At 39.0% G+C, this 17,827-nt stretch overlaps 1 protein-coding gene across 4 annotated transcripts in view; it reads right to left on the bottom strand.

Annotated features, from left to right (window-relative positions):
- Nucleotides 1-2,893: 2,893 nt before the first annotated feature.
- The window catches only part of LOC139446820 (peregrin-like), a 34,088-nt gene continuing 19,154 nt past the window's right edge, over nucleotides 2,894-17,827 (bottom strand). Inside the window, exons 8-16 of one of the 4 annotated variants that reach the window (XM_071228155.1) lie at nucleotides 17,072-17,195; nucleotides 16,224-16,328; nucleotides 15,402-15,509; nucleotides 14,877-15,122; nucleotides 13,973-14,539; nucleotides 12,104-12,265; nucleotides 6,873-6,979; nucleotides 4,590-4,732; nucleotides 2,894-3,750 (exon numbers count right to left, since the gene is read on the bottom strand). In XM_071228155.1, the coding sequence (XP_071084256.1) occupies nucleotides 3,558-3,750; nucleotides 4,590-4,732; nucleotides 6,873-6,979; nucleotides 12,104-12,265; nucleotides 13,973-14,539; nucleotides 14,877-15,122; nucleotides 15,402-15,509; nucleotides 16,224-16,328; nucleotides 17,072-17,195 (1,755 nt within the window). In that variant the 3' untranslated portion in view covers nucleotides 2,894-3,557. Of the gene's footprint in view, nucleotides 3,751-4,589; nucleotides 4,733-6,872; nucleotides 6,980-12,103; nucleotides 12,266-12,285; nucleotides 13,398-13,972; nucleotides 14,540-14,876; nucleotides 15,123-15,401; nucleotides 15,510-16,223; nucleotides 16,329-17,071; nucleotides 17,196-17,827 lie in introns of those variants that run through there. The other 3 variants (XM_071228156.1, XM_071228157.1, XM_071228158.1) reach the window with 3 other exon arrangements.

Genomic DNA, 17,827 nt, shown 5'->3' with positions numbered 1-17,827 from the left:
GATTGTTCATCCAGATGAAGCCTATGTGCCTATGTGAAGCCAAACTAAAACCTTTCCCGTTATGTTAACCCATGAGTTCCCCTTTGGAGCCAGCCTATGTCTCTCAAAGGGATCGCATCTTTACAAGCACCTCTGTGGCTATTCCACGCCAGGTTGTCTAAGGTAATTTATTAGATTCGATGAGATTGTGTTCACTAAGGTATGGCTACACCTTCAAATGTATATAAAAGGTTCTTCCAAATCAGTTATCTGCAACAACAAAAAAACCTTGCCTTTAGTATATTTTGTTATGCAGTTTGATTTTTTAAGTATACTACTCAAGAGATGTGAAAGATCATCCGATGTTTGCAAATGACTACAGTAAAGAAGTTAAACACCTGACTGTGTCATATGAATACAGTTAATCTGTCATGTCATGTTAAGGAACACCTTATTTTTTATATAATTATCTTAAATCTGTCATGCCATGACAATTTAACTATAGTCATGAGAAATCCGGTGTTCTTTTTAATCCTTTGGAATAGTATATTTTAGTCTTTGAATTTCTCCGCACGAAATGCTAATGTTGCCATAATAAGTCGGGATTTCAAAATTAGAGGCCAATTTTCAAGAAAAGGTTTTTTTTCATAAAGAAGCCCTGGCATATTGAAAACTGAAAAAAAAAACAACTTACATTGGCTACTTTACTGGGAAAGTTACTCTTGAGATGGCCCCTCGACATGATCCAATTACACCCGGGTGTAGTAATGGTAACTGACAATCAAGTTCTCACAAATTCTGTATTTAGCAATTTCCTATCCAAATGGCAAATTGGACTAAACTAACATGAGGCAAATAGGTCAAACAGACCTAGTTCCTAGCAGAACGTGCTCTGGACTGGGTCAAAGGTGTTTGGGTACCTTGGGTTAATCCGGGTTGTGATGAGGCGACATTCATACGATCCTAACAGGTGTTCAAAGTGTGTTAGATAGGCAGTTGATCGTGCATGTTTGTACAATGATGGTGGTGAGAAGGAATACATCATTGCTGCGGATTCCCGAGACCAAATATGCAGCTCTTTTCACACTAGCGGACACGCACGGTAACATTGGTTCAGCGACCACAGTCATGTTGTTACCCCTTTGGGGACCATTTTACATTCTTGGTGAAGACGGGCTTAGATTTGCGTCAGAGAAAAATATATTTTGGTCACGGTTTTAAAGCAGCTTTTTCTCCGAGGAGCTAAACAATTATTTATTACAGGACATTCGTTTCGGGACTTCTGGAACGTTAAGCGAGCAATTTTGATTTTTAAGATTAAATTATTTTCTGGAACCTTTTTTTTCAAAGAATATCAAACTCAGAATATTAAGGGTGTCATTTCGGGGCGTCTGCAAAAGGTAGAATTCTATGAATCCAATTATATATAATGACGTACCTCCGGATTAAGGAGGATGACATTTCGCTGGTACTTACTATACACATGCGTGTGGTGTCAGCAATTAGAAAACAAGTACCTTAACATTTACACTAGGCAGTGACTGGATGTCAATGTACTGTAAGATCGCTTTGTCCAAGCCAGCCTGTGATTACTTTGGATATATGTGGAAAAACCTCAAGTTAAATGACGTCACTAACTGTGACTAACATATAGTACATACACATGCGTTGGAAACCCCAGTGGATTTCGGTTTAGAATAGCTCTCCATCAGCAAACGCTTGCCGTTAGAGGCGACTGAACGGATTGGATCATCAGGTTCGGGACTTGGTTAACTGCTTGTCAGCTTGCATTGGCGTGGGACTTGCAGATCAATGACTGATTTGTCTGGTCCAGGCTCCATTAATACAGACTGCTGTCACATAACTAGAATAGTGTGCCGTCGGAAATAACAAACTTTGCGTTTGTTCACATTTTCCCCATTCACAAACTTCTAGATCAACAGGTTTCCTTGCTGCCGAGTCAGTTGGGTCTTAAAACCTATGTGACTGATCCCTCAAACTTCTAATCTGAAACTTACCCACCAATCGTTACACAGCTTTTAAAATCTTTGAATATTTAGATTTTAAGGTCTGAAGATTACAAGTAAAAGAAAAATGTCCAATGAGTATACATTAAAGGGAAAACGTGATCCGACATTTTCACAATATTGTCCAAAATCCTCAAACACCTGGAACAGTGGGCGGTCACAATGTGCTACGATAACTTTGTGCACCCTTGGTGACTGCCTAATAGAACAGGACACCAGCAAGCTATGCTGGTCTGATGTGCATCCGTTTGAACCCCTGAGGATTCTAGTATAGAGTAGATGGATAACCAGCATTCCATGCTTGTCGAAGTAGGCGACTGAAAGGATCGGGTCTGCAGCCTCACTGACTTGGTTGATTCATGCATCGAATCCATGAGGTGGGACGCTTCACGCAACATATTACTGGTGTGTCTGATCCATGAACTATAAACCTCCTTCAAAGGTGTAATATTGCTGAGTGCACCAAACGAAATACAATGCAATCGGGTTGTCCATCCCTAGCACTGAATAATGCCATGCACTTAAGTTTCTATCTGCATATTGTATATGATCACAGCTGGAACAATGAAGCAGGTAAAGCTGGTTGGTTTGGTTTGTTGTTTAAGGCAGCACTCAGCAATATTTCAGCTATATGACGGCGGTCTGTAAATAATCGAGTCTGGACCAGACAATCCAGTGATTGACACAATGAGCATCGATCTACGCAATTGGGATCGATGACATGCATCAACCAGGTCGGTCGAGCCTGACCACCCGATCCTGTTAGTCGCCTCTTACGACAAGCATAGTCGCCTTTATGTCAAGCAAGGGTTGCTGAGGACCCCTTCTACCTCCGATCTTCACGGGTCGAAACAGGTAAAGACAGGACTCATGTTAATGATCTTATTCTCATATTTTAATCCTTTAAATAATAAAAGGAACAGCAACCTTTCATGGGCCATATAAACACTGCTATGATAACAGCAAACAACTTGTACAGATTTGTAAATGAAAAGATCTACAATAAAGTTTATTGGTACAGTGCATGCACTGGATGACTGGACCAGTTGAATGATCTTTGTGATCAGACCATGAGTTGATAACAAGTCAATGCCAAGCATAAAACATAGAAGACATTTGATAAAACACAAGTAGTTCACTAACAGATCAATGGTATTTGACATTGTGATAAGGCAATGGTAAACTGATGAACAAATGGATAAAATCTGAATAAAGATGTATGAAAAAGCACTGGAAACGACAACAATACGACAATGGCAAGCCCTGATGAAGAGATGCTGAGATGAAATGCTCTTACTGTACAAAACGCAGTTTTCAATATTACCACCAGCAAAGTCTTTGATGCGGAAAATGCTTCTTTTATTGGCAGTGAAGAAGCCATGTCCACTGTATAAAACCACCAGATTCTGTCTTCATAACCATACATCACATGCACTCTCTCTGCACTCCCTGTCTTAACAACCCTCTCTCTCGATCTCTCTCATTCATTATGACTGGCATAAAAAGTGTTCTCATTATGTCAACATGTTCGTCTACATCCACGTTGGCCTACTAATCCTCAGAGCTTGAATCCCCTGACAAGGGGTTGGGTTCCCCGCTGACACTGCAGCGATGGACAATTGCCTTTTCATATGCTTTCTGGACAGCTTTTCTAACATTAGGTTTCTTGTTCTCTGTCAGCTTGGCTTTGTCCAGGTTGGAGTCAACTCCCAGTGGCTCAAGCTTACCACGAGTCAGCCATTGCCTGCAAAGAAAAACTAATAATGGAGTCTCTTCTAGTCAGTGAATGGGTACTCGGTAGGATGAGCTTTGCAGAACATAGAACATAACAGCCAGCTTTGATTGTATATGTGTACTCCTCATTGAGCACAGATGTGATTTGAATACACACTGATCCATTAATATCATGCACATGGCTCTCTGGTTTGGGCAACATCGGTTTCAACAGTTTTGTTTTGCGATTAATACTTATAATAATTTCTTCAGTTTCTAGTTTGGGAAATCAGAAAATAATAAAAAGTTGATCTTGTGCACAGATATTTAATGCATATCAGGGTTAGAAACTAACAGTTTTCGGCCACTAGTTCTTATAATGATAACATAAAGCAAAAAAGGGCACATTTCTACTAGTTCTTATGATACCTTTACCATTGGGCAGTTTGGCAAGGACTATAGGACTAGTGCCAATTTCTAATGCTGCATATCACAATTCAACTGTGTGGAAGGATGACAGACAGGTTGAAAATATTGTAACAAATTTTTGTATTCAACCAAGCTAAAAAACATAGCCAAAAAAGTTGATACGGCCATTGCATGAACGTCTTTGATGGACGATAAAAGAAGCACTTGCACTTGTCGCTTCATAATGACCTTATATTGAAGACAATCACTGAATCACAAACATAGTCTCTGCTGGTAGTTGGTAACAAGTCAGTCGGGTTTTACAACATGCCAATCCCCTAACAATCTTGTTTGAAAGAAAACTAGAGGTTCACCGAATAACTGGTCTCATAAAATCTGCCCCTTGTTTCCTCCAGGCGGTACTTTTATCACCCACAATAAGAGTAATCAAGATCAACTCACCATGTGCGCTTTGTGTCAAAGAAGAGAACCAGGTACACTGTCTCATCATAGCATTTCTGCAGGTTGAGAACATCCTCAGGTGGGACCGGGATGGGGACACCATTATGAAAGTAGCCGGTCTTTGGCATCTTGGGATTTATTATCTGGTAAAGAAAGTAGACAATTTAGCAATAGCAATAGTGTGAGTCAGTGAATATGGTTTTACACTGCTTTTAGCAATATTCCAGCAATATCACCACGGGGTAGACATAGAAATAAAATTTATGCCACAAAACGATGCAGCATGATTCAAGAGGGAACATATGTTATATTCCAGTGGACACCATTGTACCCATGTGGATTATCAAACCCAGACCTTTGGCAATGCATTATCAACAAGGCTACCACATCTCCCCAGACCAGTGTTGAAAAAAGAAGGATCTCAAACAGATCTCAATAACATCAGTATGGACAATTAACTTGCCCACTACGACACACATATATATATATATATATATATATATATATATATATATATATATATATATATATATAAATAACAGTAAACATTCTGCTCGCCATGGTAAGCATATAGAACCAGTTGTTCAGTTGACTTTCAAAATATGGAATAAAACAATCTATTCTGTATGAAAAAATGATACACTAACCACTAAACTACTCAATCAGCAATATCCCTCAACATGAAAGAACACATTCATATCTGAAACAACTGGTTTTCTTGGTCCTGGACACATTGCCAATAAGCTGAGGCCAGCAATTAATTATAGGGCCACGTTTTGTGCTTGCTAGCCAGTTGTAAATGTTCGTACACATAACTCAAACAAGGGAATCCAATTAGCCAAATTGTCTGGTAGACTGGAAAGATTTTGGCACACGTATCTGCAAAATACATGTCATAAAACAACGAAACTAAAATACCTCTTGATGTGAAACAAGAATGAAAAACAAATTGCTTATCACTTACCCGATACCTAAGCATCAAAATACATTACATGGCGCTTTAGGAAAAGAGGGGACACTTCAGGTCACAGGGTACACACCCAGACCAAGGTCTTGTAATAGAGAACTTGTTTGTGAGTGTAACACCATGAAACACACAGCACTGAACTGCAGACAAGGTTTGTTTATAACCATTCCGACACATACTCAAGTAAAGAAACCACCAACTAACAAAAGTTATGCCAAAAATGTCAGATCACATTTCCAGATGCAGTACCCAGAGGAAATATAAACAGCCCTACTGTGTAAATTGCAAAGCACAGATTATCACCATATCTTTAATTGTCCCTCTGGGTGGCACTTGTGTTATCTGAAAATCATCTGATCTTATGCAGATTATTGTCTATTTCAGTATCTTTACATGTTCCAGTAATTTCAACAAGCAGTCTTGAAGGGACACAAACCATTGCTATGTGAGCACTTTCAAAGTCGGTGGTTAACCAGTGTAGAAAATCAGAGCAAGGTGGTTTTGAGCAAGCCCTTTTGACTAGTGCTCTTGCAGGGTGTTTATAATCTGCCCTGTGAGATCAAAGGCAGTATAGGTGATACAAGTAGTTAGTTTAGAGGTCAGACCAGCTTTGTAATAGAATTAGGTAGTGCTGGTGTTGGGGAAAGTCCAGCTGCTTGTAACCTAACAAGACATTGGGCATACTACAAATGTTCAAAGAAATTACTTAAATTCTACATATTCTTGTTTCAGCAATTTTCAATGATCAACACATGAGCAGACAAGATAACAATTGTAATTTTGAACCATGAATGTATATTTGAAATGTTGAGTTTCTAGTTGTAAGATTGACAAAGTGAATGTTATATCACACCATTCAGTCTCGTTGTAGCTAATCCAATCTAGGCCAGGCAGACAAGTGATTGATAGCATGAACATGTATCACACACTGGCTAACCCTATATCATACTAGTCAGATGGGTACTGGCGATCCCTTCTATCCAAGAATCAATGTGATATGTCAAAGTGTTCAGGTAGAAATTGTAAAGACTATTTACTAGGATGAACATAGATATTACACAAACAACTTCAAGACCACATAAAAGCTGGGTCTACTCCTTTACTCAGGTTGAATTTACTGGAGTAGGAAAGCATTCGGAATAACACAAGGAAGTGTCCCATGTCATTCCACTCAACATACTTGAGATCTAAGCTGCTGGATAAAAGCTCATAACAGATGGCTGCCCAGACATAACATGACCCTGTGGACAGCCCAGGAAACAATGAGGTGTTATGCAAGTGAATTTAGTTTACAGAGGAATGTTGACAGAACTCACCAGTGCAGGGTACCAGGGATATCCACGACACTTGGCCCACACCAGGTCAAGGGGCTCCAGGGCAATCACATCATCGGATTCAAAGCTGGGACTTCGTCTGGGCCGGGCTGTGGGAGAATAAACTCACAGTGAGGCATGTTGTCAGATGGTGAACATTCCCTTGCTGTCACTATCTGTAGTCCTGGGGATTTGAAATCATCAGCAAAAACTGCATCTTAGGCATGTAGATGGCTTCGTTTCTTTTTTCACCATTATAAAATCACATGTATACATGCATTCTTACCCTTCTACGTTTTTAAGTGTTTGTCTGCACCTAGAACATGACATCACCCATAGTCTACACTGTTCTTGTCCATAGCTAGAATATGACATGCCCCAGATTCTTGTCCTTACCTAGAATGTTACACCAACATCAACATTGTCCTTAATATCCCCATGTTATTTTCTACTTCAGAACATGACAACCTACATCGTCTTACCTTTTCTTACCCGTTTACTTTATTTTCACCATAATTTCAGTCACATAAAAATGTAGATAGATCTTTGTAAATACGTAGGTTTTCAAAGAAAAATCTAAGTGTTTATGTGATACGTTTATGTATTATTTACAGTTCTTGAAATTGCAGTTCATCCAATACTTCTAATCTGCATTTTCCTCCCGTTTGTCTTATTTGACAGGAAAAAAGCACTTACAATCAATAGTATTATCAAAACAGATCTTAAACTGAAATTCATTTATCACAAATTTATATTAAAAGTATTACTCCCAAATTATCATAAAACAAACTTAATAAATCTTCTTCCAAATTAAAACTGAAACAGGAACACTCGCAGAATCGAACAATCAAACAGAACGATAACACAAGGATTTTCGTTACTCATAGTCACAAGCAGCCAATACTTGGGTAATCTGAAAGTTATCTGATCCTTGAAAGGTCATCTATGTAGGTTATTCTTGTAGATCAGTCAATCAGGACATTGTCTTAACTTTTATTCAACAGATATGTCAGGTTGTTGGCAATAAATAAGGCAGATGCATCCACCATCAATGTTATCAGAAGGGTCTTATCATTCATCTTTTAGAATCTTCAATATTTCATCAGGAACATCTTGACCAACTTGCACCGATTGATCTAAGTGCTAAGACCACAACTCTCATACATTAATACTGACTTACAACCGTTGTAGCACTAAGGTCGTTTTGTCCAAGTGGGTTCAAGGCACTGTTCCACAAAGAGATCTTAGTACTAAAATGGTTGTAACTCCCGTAGGTTAACATAGGCTTCCAGTAGTCATATGACTAAGATCGCTTTATGGAACAGGCTCTAATCAATAACAGTAACAGACAAGGAGGATTACTGAATAAACAGAACAATATAAGTCTTTCATTGAATACTGAAGACTGCAAACATGAAGAACCTTGAACATATGGACAATAGAACAAATTTTCTTCGTTTTTCATTATTACCAAAGGCTCCCAATGTGTTTTTGTGTGGATAATTGCAGTTTTGAATTTAGTGTAACCCAGTGTCTGACTGACAGTGCTTAATGGTGGCCTATACTTTTCACCTTGTCTGGTAGTACACTCCATTACACTGATAACAGAAAAGGTCTTCTCACTACAGCTGTAGATAGCGAGAGAAAGATGGTGTTGTCAAACTTGCTATTTTTGCTAGTAAAGCTATTCATTAGTAGCACCTGGCCACATTAATTGTAAACAGTGTTCCCAGTGGCACAGGCCTAAGTGTAATCTCTACATGAAAACTTGATCTTAATCATAAGAAGATTTGATAAATTGACTAATCTGTCAGCTCGTTTAAATTCCCTGGTTTTGGGAATCAGCCCTAATTAGGTACCCCCAATGAAGTAGAAACTCCTTCTACAAGGTATTCTCAAACTGAGAACATAATGTGTACCAAAAACTTGAAAAAAGGTTTTTACTACTTCAAGAACTGAAAATGAACTCAAATTTACACAAAACAGGTAAGTCGTAATTTAAACAAAATTCTTTTTGTAAACAAAATATTCAAGAAATTTTAACAAAATAACCCAAATTCAACATGTTACCACTGCTGTTGACAAAACCTTGGGTTGTGTAACTTGTAGAGTATGTCCTCCCAAGTAGTTGTCTATCTGCCAGAAGAGCTAGCAATGTCTGACAGTTCTTTGTGAGAGGCTGACATTTTGCCTTGCTGGAAGGTGACCCTGGCCTCCCAGAACTCTGATCATCACCATCAGACACCTCCACGATGTCTTGGGGTACAGCTGACACAATGCAGTCTTGGGCTACCACTGCTACCATACAGTCTCTGGATACAGTTCTGGTGTCAACTTGATTAATCTCCCAGGCAGAATTACAGTTTTTGTCCCAACTACGCAGCATTGAGTAGTAGGCTGTCGCTTTGCTTCCAGCCCTGGTTCGTGGCATGACAGGAATTTTTCCCCCACACAATTCTCTCTGTGAAGAACCCTCATGTGTGTGTACCTCAAAGAGGTCTGACCCAGTAAAGTCAACACTGGTTACCTGTAGTGTTTTGGTGGATGTTATGGCCCTAGAGTGTACTTCGGTACCTCCTACAAAGCTGGAACACTGATTCTTTGCCTCTCTACATCTCTTGCTCATACTTCTGGTTTCATGGTTACTACCCCCCATACCTCTTTTATCCTTTACCTCTCTGCATCTCTTGCTCGTACTTCTGGTTTCATGTTTATTACCACCCAATTCTCTTTTATACTTGACCAACTTAACTTCTTTCATTTCATTACTTGTATGTTCTTGTGATGTGCAGTTTAGGTCAAATCGTACAGACTTCCTTTTATTCAAGACTGATTTTGTAACCGTGCTTTTATGAACCGTTTGGTCATAGGATCGGTTTCTTGTTCTTCTGATCAAAAGATCATCCTTCTGTGCGAGGTCTGAGCCTAACTTTATGTTTTCTTTATTCTTTCTTTTGGCTGTCAAGACAGGTATGTCATTCAGTTAAGCACATCAAATACTGCATGTAAGCCAAGATTGTACTCCAACATTTCGTGTGAAGTCTAATATATTAATACTGAGAGTTGGTGTCAATTTCAGGATTGAATCATTAGATATAATTTGCATTAGTTAATAGCAACTGGTCTAAATGTAATACAGAATTATTTCAAATATTTCTTTCGTTTTATAACCAACATTAAACATCATTTAAATTTAGAACATCATATACTAAAACAGTTTTCAAGAGATAAAAGAAATAAATGATGAAAACGCACTAAACATCTAATGAAATCAAATGCTTCAAAGAAATGATCAAGATAGTATCTCAAATAATTATGGATGAAAGATCAAATGATTCTTTGAAATAATTCTCGAAGTTTCTAAAAATGCATTTTGGTAATCAATTTTTTTTTTCCTTTGGGATAGATAATGTGTAACTTATGTCAAAATCCGAAGGAACTGTTAATGTGGTTTCAGCTTCAATTAAAGCTAGGGTATAACTCATAACTAAATAAAAAAAATCTTTCAGAAGTATCAAGGCCAAATTGAGATGCCTGGTATCATAATTTGCACATAAAATAATTTGGTTGAAATTTCATGAGAAAAATCATACTTTGCTTCATCAAGTATAACCTTTTTACTCAGACAGCAAGGAGCATAATTCGTATGATCACCATGTCATCTCTACCCACAGGAGATTCAGATGGATTTAACCTAGTGGTGTAGCAGTGTAGACATACTCCCACAACAATAGGAAGATGGTGGCCTACTTCCACTGCTAATTAACTAGCCCCATTTCTCACACTTCCTACACAGCCACCACTCTCATGCAGGGACTGGATGTCTAAACCACAACCTCTTCTCATTCAATGTAATAAGAACAATCCCACTCCCGGTGGATTTCCCCTCAGATATACAGTCTCGTCACTCATGGCTTAAACACTGTAGATTAGGAGTGACTGTTTCATGGAGCGCATATCAAAGTCAAGAAACCTCACCATAGTGCTAAGTATGTTGGAGAAGAGCAGATATGTCTGTAACATTGTAAAGGGAGACTTCGCTCTGGGGAAATGGCATTCCCGTCAAAGTCATGCAAAATCCCTTTAATTGTCTGTGAACTCACATTTTATGATGAATACTATTCTAAAAAATTAAAGAAACCTGATTCTTTCATATGACTATAGTTAAACTGCCATGGCATGACAGATTAACTTTAGTAATATGAAGAATAGTGTGTCCTTTAACTCCTTTTGAGTAGTACATATCAGTTCAATAGTTAATGAAGACCCAAGTTATAGAGTTAACTGAAATATCTTGACCAAGACTGGTATGGCATCTGAAGCCAGGTTGACGAAAGAGTCTCCTTATCTAAGATCAGCATATAAACTTTGACCAAATTTTACTGAAAATAATGCCAAAATAGAAATTCAGCCAAGAAGACTTTTACTCTTACCTGCCTTTTCTTCTTTGGGATTAGAGTCAAACCAATATTTTCACATAGTTGATATGGTTTCAGATATTTCACATCCATAAATACATGAATGAATGACCATGGTTGAAAACTAGCCAGCAGGTAGGGGTAGTGTAAAGCGGATGTCAAGCAAATTTCAGAATTTCAAATCAGCAACAGCCTGCATATTCACTTAGCAGTAACTGGCCATCCCACTTTTCCGAATATATTTCATATGATGTCTCGTGGTCAAAGTACTCAAACATAAAACACTTACACACAACAAAATACATGATTCAACAATTTGCACTGTGTTATTACTTGTTTAAAGACAAAGCATAGCACCATTCCTCTTTCGCTTGCAGCATAACAAACATTTCATGATATCAACCATACATCTTCCAGTCTCCATCCATCAAAATTGGGAATCAATTTATAGGAATTATAAATAAAAACGTAATAAAAACAAATACAAATTTGTTTCATTCTTATGAAAAAAAGAAAGAGTCATGAACTTACTACTAGTCCGAGTCTAGTAAATCTGTAAATAAATAATATAAGTTCAATCCCTTTCTGAATTAACTAAATAGAATGATCTGTCTCAAGATGCTGCAAGATTAAGTTCTATGGCAGAGACTAGAAAGAATGTGTGATGGTTGAAAATCAGGCATGTTTGTCATGGAAGCCGTCCAAGTTAAACTAAGACAAGGCAACAAATAGCATGTCCACCCCTGTCCACTGGGGTAGCAAGAGAGCATTTAAAGTGCAAGTATCTAATGTCTAGTAGCTAGCTAGCCTACATACCATGCCTACCTGCATGCTGGGCGGAAGAGGATTGAGGAGGGGAGTTGGATGTGCTGTAAGCAGAAGCAGGTGAGCTACCCGACATGCCGTTCCAATTGCCAAGTTCAAGGTCAGGCCCATCTCGCTGCCCGTTGCTGTTCTCAGTCGCGTCAGAATTATCCTCTACACAGCACCAAGGAAAGATGGGAAGCAAGCACAATCAAACCATGCCAATGATTAAGCATATGATGGACACACTTCAAACATTGATCGAGATTTTCTGAAAGCATTATTCCTTCAATAAGCAACCGATCAATTAAATAGTCTGAGAAAGGCCTCTGATTACTGTTCGAATTATTTATTTCTGTCAATGCTTCAAGACATACAAAAAATATTTTGACAGGCAGTGCCAAATCACTTTTTTGGCATCCACTTTTTTATCAGTCCAGTACAATAATTTTTTGCGTAAATCCTGATGCCAAATATACCATTACAGAATTTCCTCAATTTTAAAAATACTGCCACCCCCAGCCCCAGGACATGTCCAGTATAATAATTATGGTGTATAAAACCTGATACCAAATATTTTTTAAGCATATTCTCAAACAAATTTTCAAAGCACTGCCACCCTAACCCTTCACTCACCAGAAATTCAAATGGTCGGCCCCCAATGTAAGGCAAACAATGTTTCAAGTGTGACCAGTCAGTGCTCAGGTTATGTGAATGTCATAACAAAACAAGCAGGTTAACCAATTATCCAATTGAAAGCAAGTGTGCCACACACGTTACAAAAGCAGTACCGCTTACCATACAACACATAGTGCAAGGGAAAATAAAGACAATGTGCAGCTCATTAGGGACAACAATTGTGAAAGAATGAAAATGAAATAAAGAAACCATAAGCATATAGAAATTGTCTGAACTCCATGACACCAAATATTCCACTCCCAAATTAACTTTCAGAGACCAAAAATGTTAACTTTAAGAAATCACCACATGGTTGGTTAACCCGAGAATAGTTTTCTACAGTGACCCCAAACTGTAAAATTGATGCTGCCAGTCTTGACCTAGTATGGACTAAGTTGAAAGAGTCTTGTATAGGCTATTGTGCATTACCAGCATCAAGCCATTAATGACGTATTATACAAAATTGATTCAAATATTGAAATAACAACAACTCCATGCAACTTTACACTTGTTCATTTCCAAGAATGAAAATTACAATATTTAGTGACAGCAATCTGAAGCGGCAGAGGCAGCGGCATCCTGCCGAGTTTTACAAAGTCCAGTCTTACTCACAGAACACACATTTTCCCTGCAGCATGGAAAAGTTGAAAATAAGAGTATCAGTGTCGGTTTTTCAGAAAGCTTGGCACACTGCTTTTTAGTTAGCAAAATGAATGTATGCATTTTTACTTCAAAACAGAACCATGAACAAAAAAGCATGTAAAAGCAACAACCAAACATGTAAATAAGCAAAAAAAATAACAAGTGGAAAAAAAATAGATATGCAAAAATTCTAAAAGAAATAAATAAGTTTTTAAATAATGATATATATATATATAGGAAAACACAAAGCACTGAGTATGATTCAAATTGTTACAAACAGATGGGGTGACAAGAAAGATGGACAATGCAAGTGATCATATTGCGGCAAGGACAGACGCCATGCACTACAGTCGATCCAGGCTAGTAACACTGCCCTATGTCAGCTGGCTTCTACAAGGCTGGATGTCCAAGATATGGCAGTTAATGGAGCAAGAGAGTAGGCCTGACTGCAGAGGTAGCTAGTTGTCATTCACAGTTAGGTAGATAGGTAGGTAGTGGGTAGTGGATAGGCAGGTAGGCAGTGGTAGGCCTGACTCAATGTGCCACAGGTTCAAGTCTCACCTGATCTGCTGTTGTTGGAAGAGCTTGCTGTCGAGCTGTCTGACAGCTCTTCGTCGCCACTGCTCAGGTCAGAGGTGCTCTCGGACTCGGAGGAACTGCGGATGTTTCCGACACGGTACACCTGGAAACTTGCTTTAGTTGGGATGTGGCTACTCTCGCTAAGAGAAGATAATGTTTCAGTCATTGAAGCGGCTCTCTTTGGGGGGGATGGACGACCATCAGAATGGGAAGCTCCTGTGCTGGCAGATCGCTTCCTTGCCCCTGTAGAGGGGCTAGCCGGCCCGCGGCTACTGGGGGAGGACTCCAGCACAGGCGACCTTGGGGATACAGATTCTGGTGGTGGTCTATGTTTGGGTGGCCGACCAGGGCCTTTTCGGGGCTGTGTAGGCGTGGAAGGTGTAGAAGCATTGGAAGAAGAATTGCGGGCTTTTTTACTATTCAACAAAACAGCAGTTCGCCGGTTGACCCCCGATGGAGAAGGTGATGGAGTCGTGGTCCCTTTCAGATCTGCATGGGACTGGTGGTGGGAGCCCAACTTGCCCGTCTCCGCATTATGCTGCTTGTCCCCTGAAAAAACACAAGCAAAATATAATTCCCATTAGATATGCAAACAGCTGGAAATGCTTGTGGATAAAGGCTTAACTAGCATCCCAAATTTACATTTCCTTCTAATCTACACAAGATCAATATGACTGCTTAACCTCACAATTACCCAAACCATTGAACCCTTATTAAACACAGCAAAATGTTTCGTTGTCCTACAATAGTGCACTGTACCTAAAACGCAAAAACTACCCACACCTGTTTAACGCCTGTTCTTCCTCAACAACAAACCAAGTCCTAATGCGCCACAAAAAAAAGTAGAATAGAGTTCTTACGATCTGATCCTAGTAGTACTGCATACCTGCCTGATGTTTAGGTGTGTCTATTTGGTCAGATTCGCTCCTTGTACTCTGGGCACGGTGTCTGCCCCGCCCACGGCCTCGCCCAGGGGGTCTGCCAGGTGTACCTCGCCCAGCTGGTTTGGGTGTAGGTTTGTCAGCTAGCTTGTCTTTGAGTGATGGTCGGCCAGGTGTGGAAGTACTGGGGTATCTCATTGGAGAAACTGGCTGACTCTCTCCCTCTTCTGCAGAAGCAGCTTCTGATGATGCTACCAAAATAGGAATAAATAGGAATAAGTCAAGTGCATAATGTGACAATGTAATGCAGTGTTCAGACTGGGATGTTACAATTTCAATACTCCAAAGGAATAAATATAATTACATTACCAAGAGTGATTTGTGTTAGGGAAAGGGTTTTATTACATGATAAAAGCTGTTTACAAGGTTATCACAAAGAAAGACTTCCATTTATACATGAATTAATTTAACTTGAGACAGAAGTGATTGTTTAGCATAGTTTTCTTGTTCATATGGAATGAATTGATTACCTGTTTCATCAGCAGTATCCATTGCACTTTGTCCTTTTTGTAATGCCAACTTTCTCCGCACTTTGAATATTTCCTTCTTAATTCTTTTGGCAAATTTAGACCTTCGACCTGGAAAGAATTAGCATTTGCCACATGAGTTCACAAGATTACAATAATCATGACAGTATTCGTAAAGGACTTCTGAACACACCAAACACTCCAGTGACTGTAGCTTGAAAAAGCTTCCTTACTAGCAACATTTAATGAAACTTGTGTATATTCCTAATTCTTCCTGATTAATGCTCTAAGGTCTAATGATCATATTTCAGTAACAGAAAGACAACATCAAATGTATTGACTGTCCCCCAGCCACAATCAAACAAGACAATTTTAATTAAATAGTATAAATATTATTTTTTTAAATATCAGGGAAGGAACATTTAATAAGTTTCATGTTTTTTAAATTGACTGCATCAGGGCAACTTGAAGTGTACAGGAATGGTCAAGTGGTGAAAAATAGCCATCATGGCTAAATAAATTGTGAGGTGGGAAGGGATGAAGATCTCAATCTTGATGAATTTGGTTTATCTGTTTGCTGCCTACTTCTGCAGTCAGCAATATTCAAGCTACATTACAGCTACCTGTAAATAATTGAATCTGGACCAGACAATTCAGTACTGATATAATTATCAATGCTACATGCTATCGGATCTGATGCCAAATCACTGAACCTGACCACCTGATCTATCACGTGACCTCTTACGACCTCCATAGGTTGTTGGGGACCAATATCCTTGCCCAGAACTCCCAAACTTATTTGTGACCAGAGACAACAAATCCTACCTCCTCTGGGCATTGTATTAGCAACGTCCATCTTGTCCAGGAGGATCCTGAGTTGTTCCTCCAGGGGCATTCCCTCTCGGATGTCCATCTGCATGAATCTGTCGACTGTGGACGACAATAATATTTAACACCTGATACCATGTCTCTAGTCACTTGCTACACATTTTAGGAAGTATCAACATAAAGTTTTCTGGTAGATCCCTACTCATTATCAAAGAAATGATCACAGAAATAAACATCCAAATATGATAGCATAGAAAAAGATGCTGCATTCTTGAACACCAGTATGTCCCAGTCCTCTGGAATACCACAAGTACATGAATCGCCATCAGTTTATCTCTCTGTCTGTTGTTAAACGCTGCACTCAGCAATATTCCAGCTATACATGACAGTGGTTGGAAATATCAAGTCTGGATCAAACAATCCAGTGATTGACATCATGAGCATAAAATCTATGCCACTGGTATACGACATGCGTTAACCAAGTTGGTGGCCTCCTACAACAAGCATGGGTTGCTAAAGACCATTCTAACCCAGATCTTCACGGGTATCACCATCAGTATTTGCAAGAAAAGTCATAATCTATACTTAATTTGTCAAAACAGTGAAGAAAAGGCCAAAAGTGTTTGTATGGGGATGCCATCTTAGTATCATTACTCTCATGAGTAGACAATCATACGTGCACATAGGCCCTCGTTAGCCATTCTGGATGTTGGAGATGAAGCATTAAGTTATAATTTTTTTCAACTTATCAGACTCGCATGGGATTACGACAGACTTTACAGGATTCTTAAAACCCACATGTATTATGTATATGTTTCCCAGTTAAACTTTTAAAAGATGCTTACTGTCTTCAAGGATGACAGGTTCTCTATCATGTTTGCTTGGGACCTCCTGGATGTGCATACCAGTCTCCATGTCAAAACCTATTCTTTCTGCCATGCGTCGTGTTGAACGAATTATGCTTCCTCCCTGCAAACAGATTTCCCTTGTATAAACAAGCAGTCAGTGATGTATAGCAATAAACACATCTAATCACTCTGCAAGGCAAGTGATACAGAAATCAAACAACTTCCCAAACAATCACATTCCCGTGAAACTGAAATACCTAAGTAATCCAACACAACAGAACACACACGGCAATCATTGACCACAAATGCTTATGCAGGGGTCAATTTAACTGCTGACCCGATGGTCCATGGCCAGTTAAAATTACAAAGGGCGAGCTGAAACGTAAAGCAGATGGACCATCTGACTAGTCAAAATTTCACATCATGCATATTTTCATCTTGTTAGCAAAGGATAACTAGTGACAAGTCAAATTTAAATTATGATATTTAGAAGAAAGAAACTGTTTCCTGTGATCGAAGAAGCGAAATTATACACGACCAACTTCCTGTATATAATTTGACTATTACACATGCATTGCTACCTTAGCAACACCTAACATAGCAGATGATTACAAAATTGTCAAAAATGGGGGGGGGGGGGGGGGGGGGGGGAGAGAGCTGTATTTTTAAATTCAGTTTCAAAACAAACTACAGATGAAAATACACATATAGCAATACATGAATCATTATTGCAATACAAATATCAGGCAAATA

This window comes from Haliotis cracherodii, unplaced genomic scaffold (assembly GCF_022045235.1).
Source record: "Haliotis cracherodii isolate W230 unplaced genomic scaffold, xgHalCrac1.p SCAF_6, whole genome shotgun sequence".
NCBI classification, from domain to species: domain Eukaryota; kingdom Metazoa; phylum Mollusca; class Gastropoda; order Lepetellida; family Haliotidae; genus Haliotis; species Haliotis cracherodii.
Note: the sequence above shows the minus strand (reverse complement) of the source record. Positions and strands in the feature narration are given on the sequence as shown.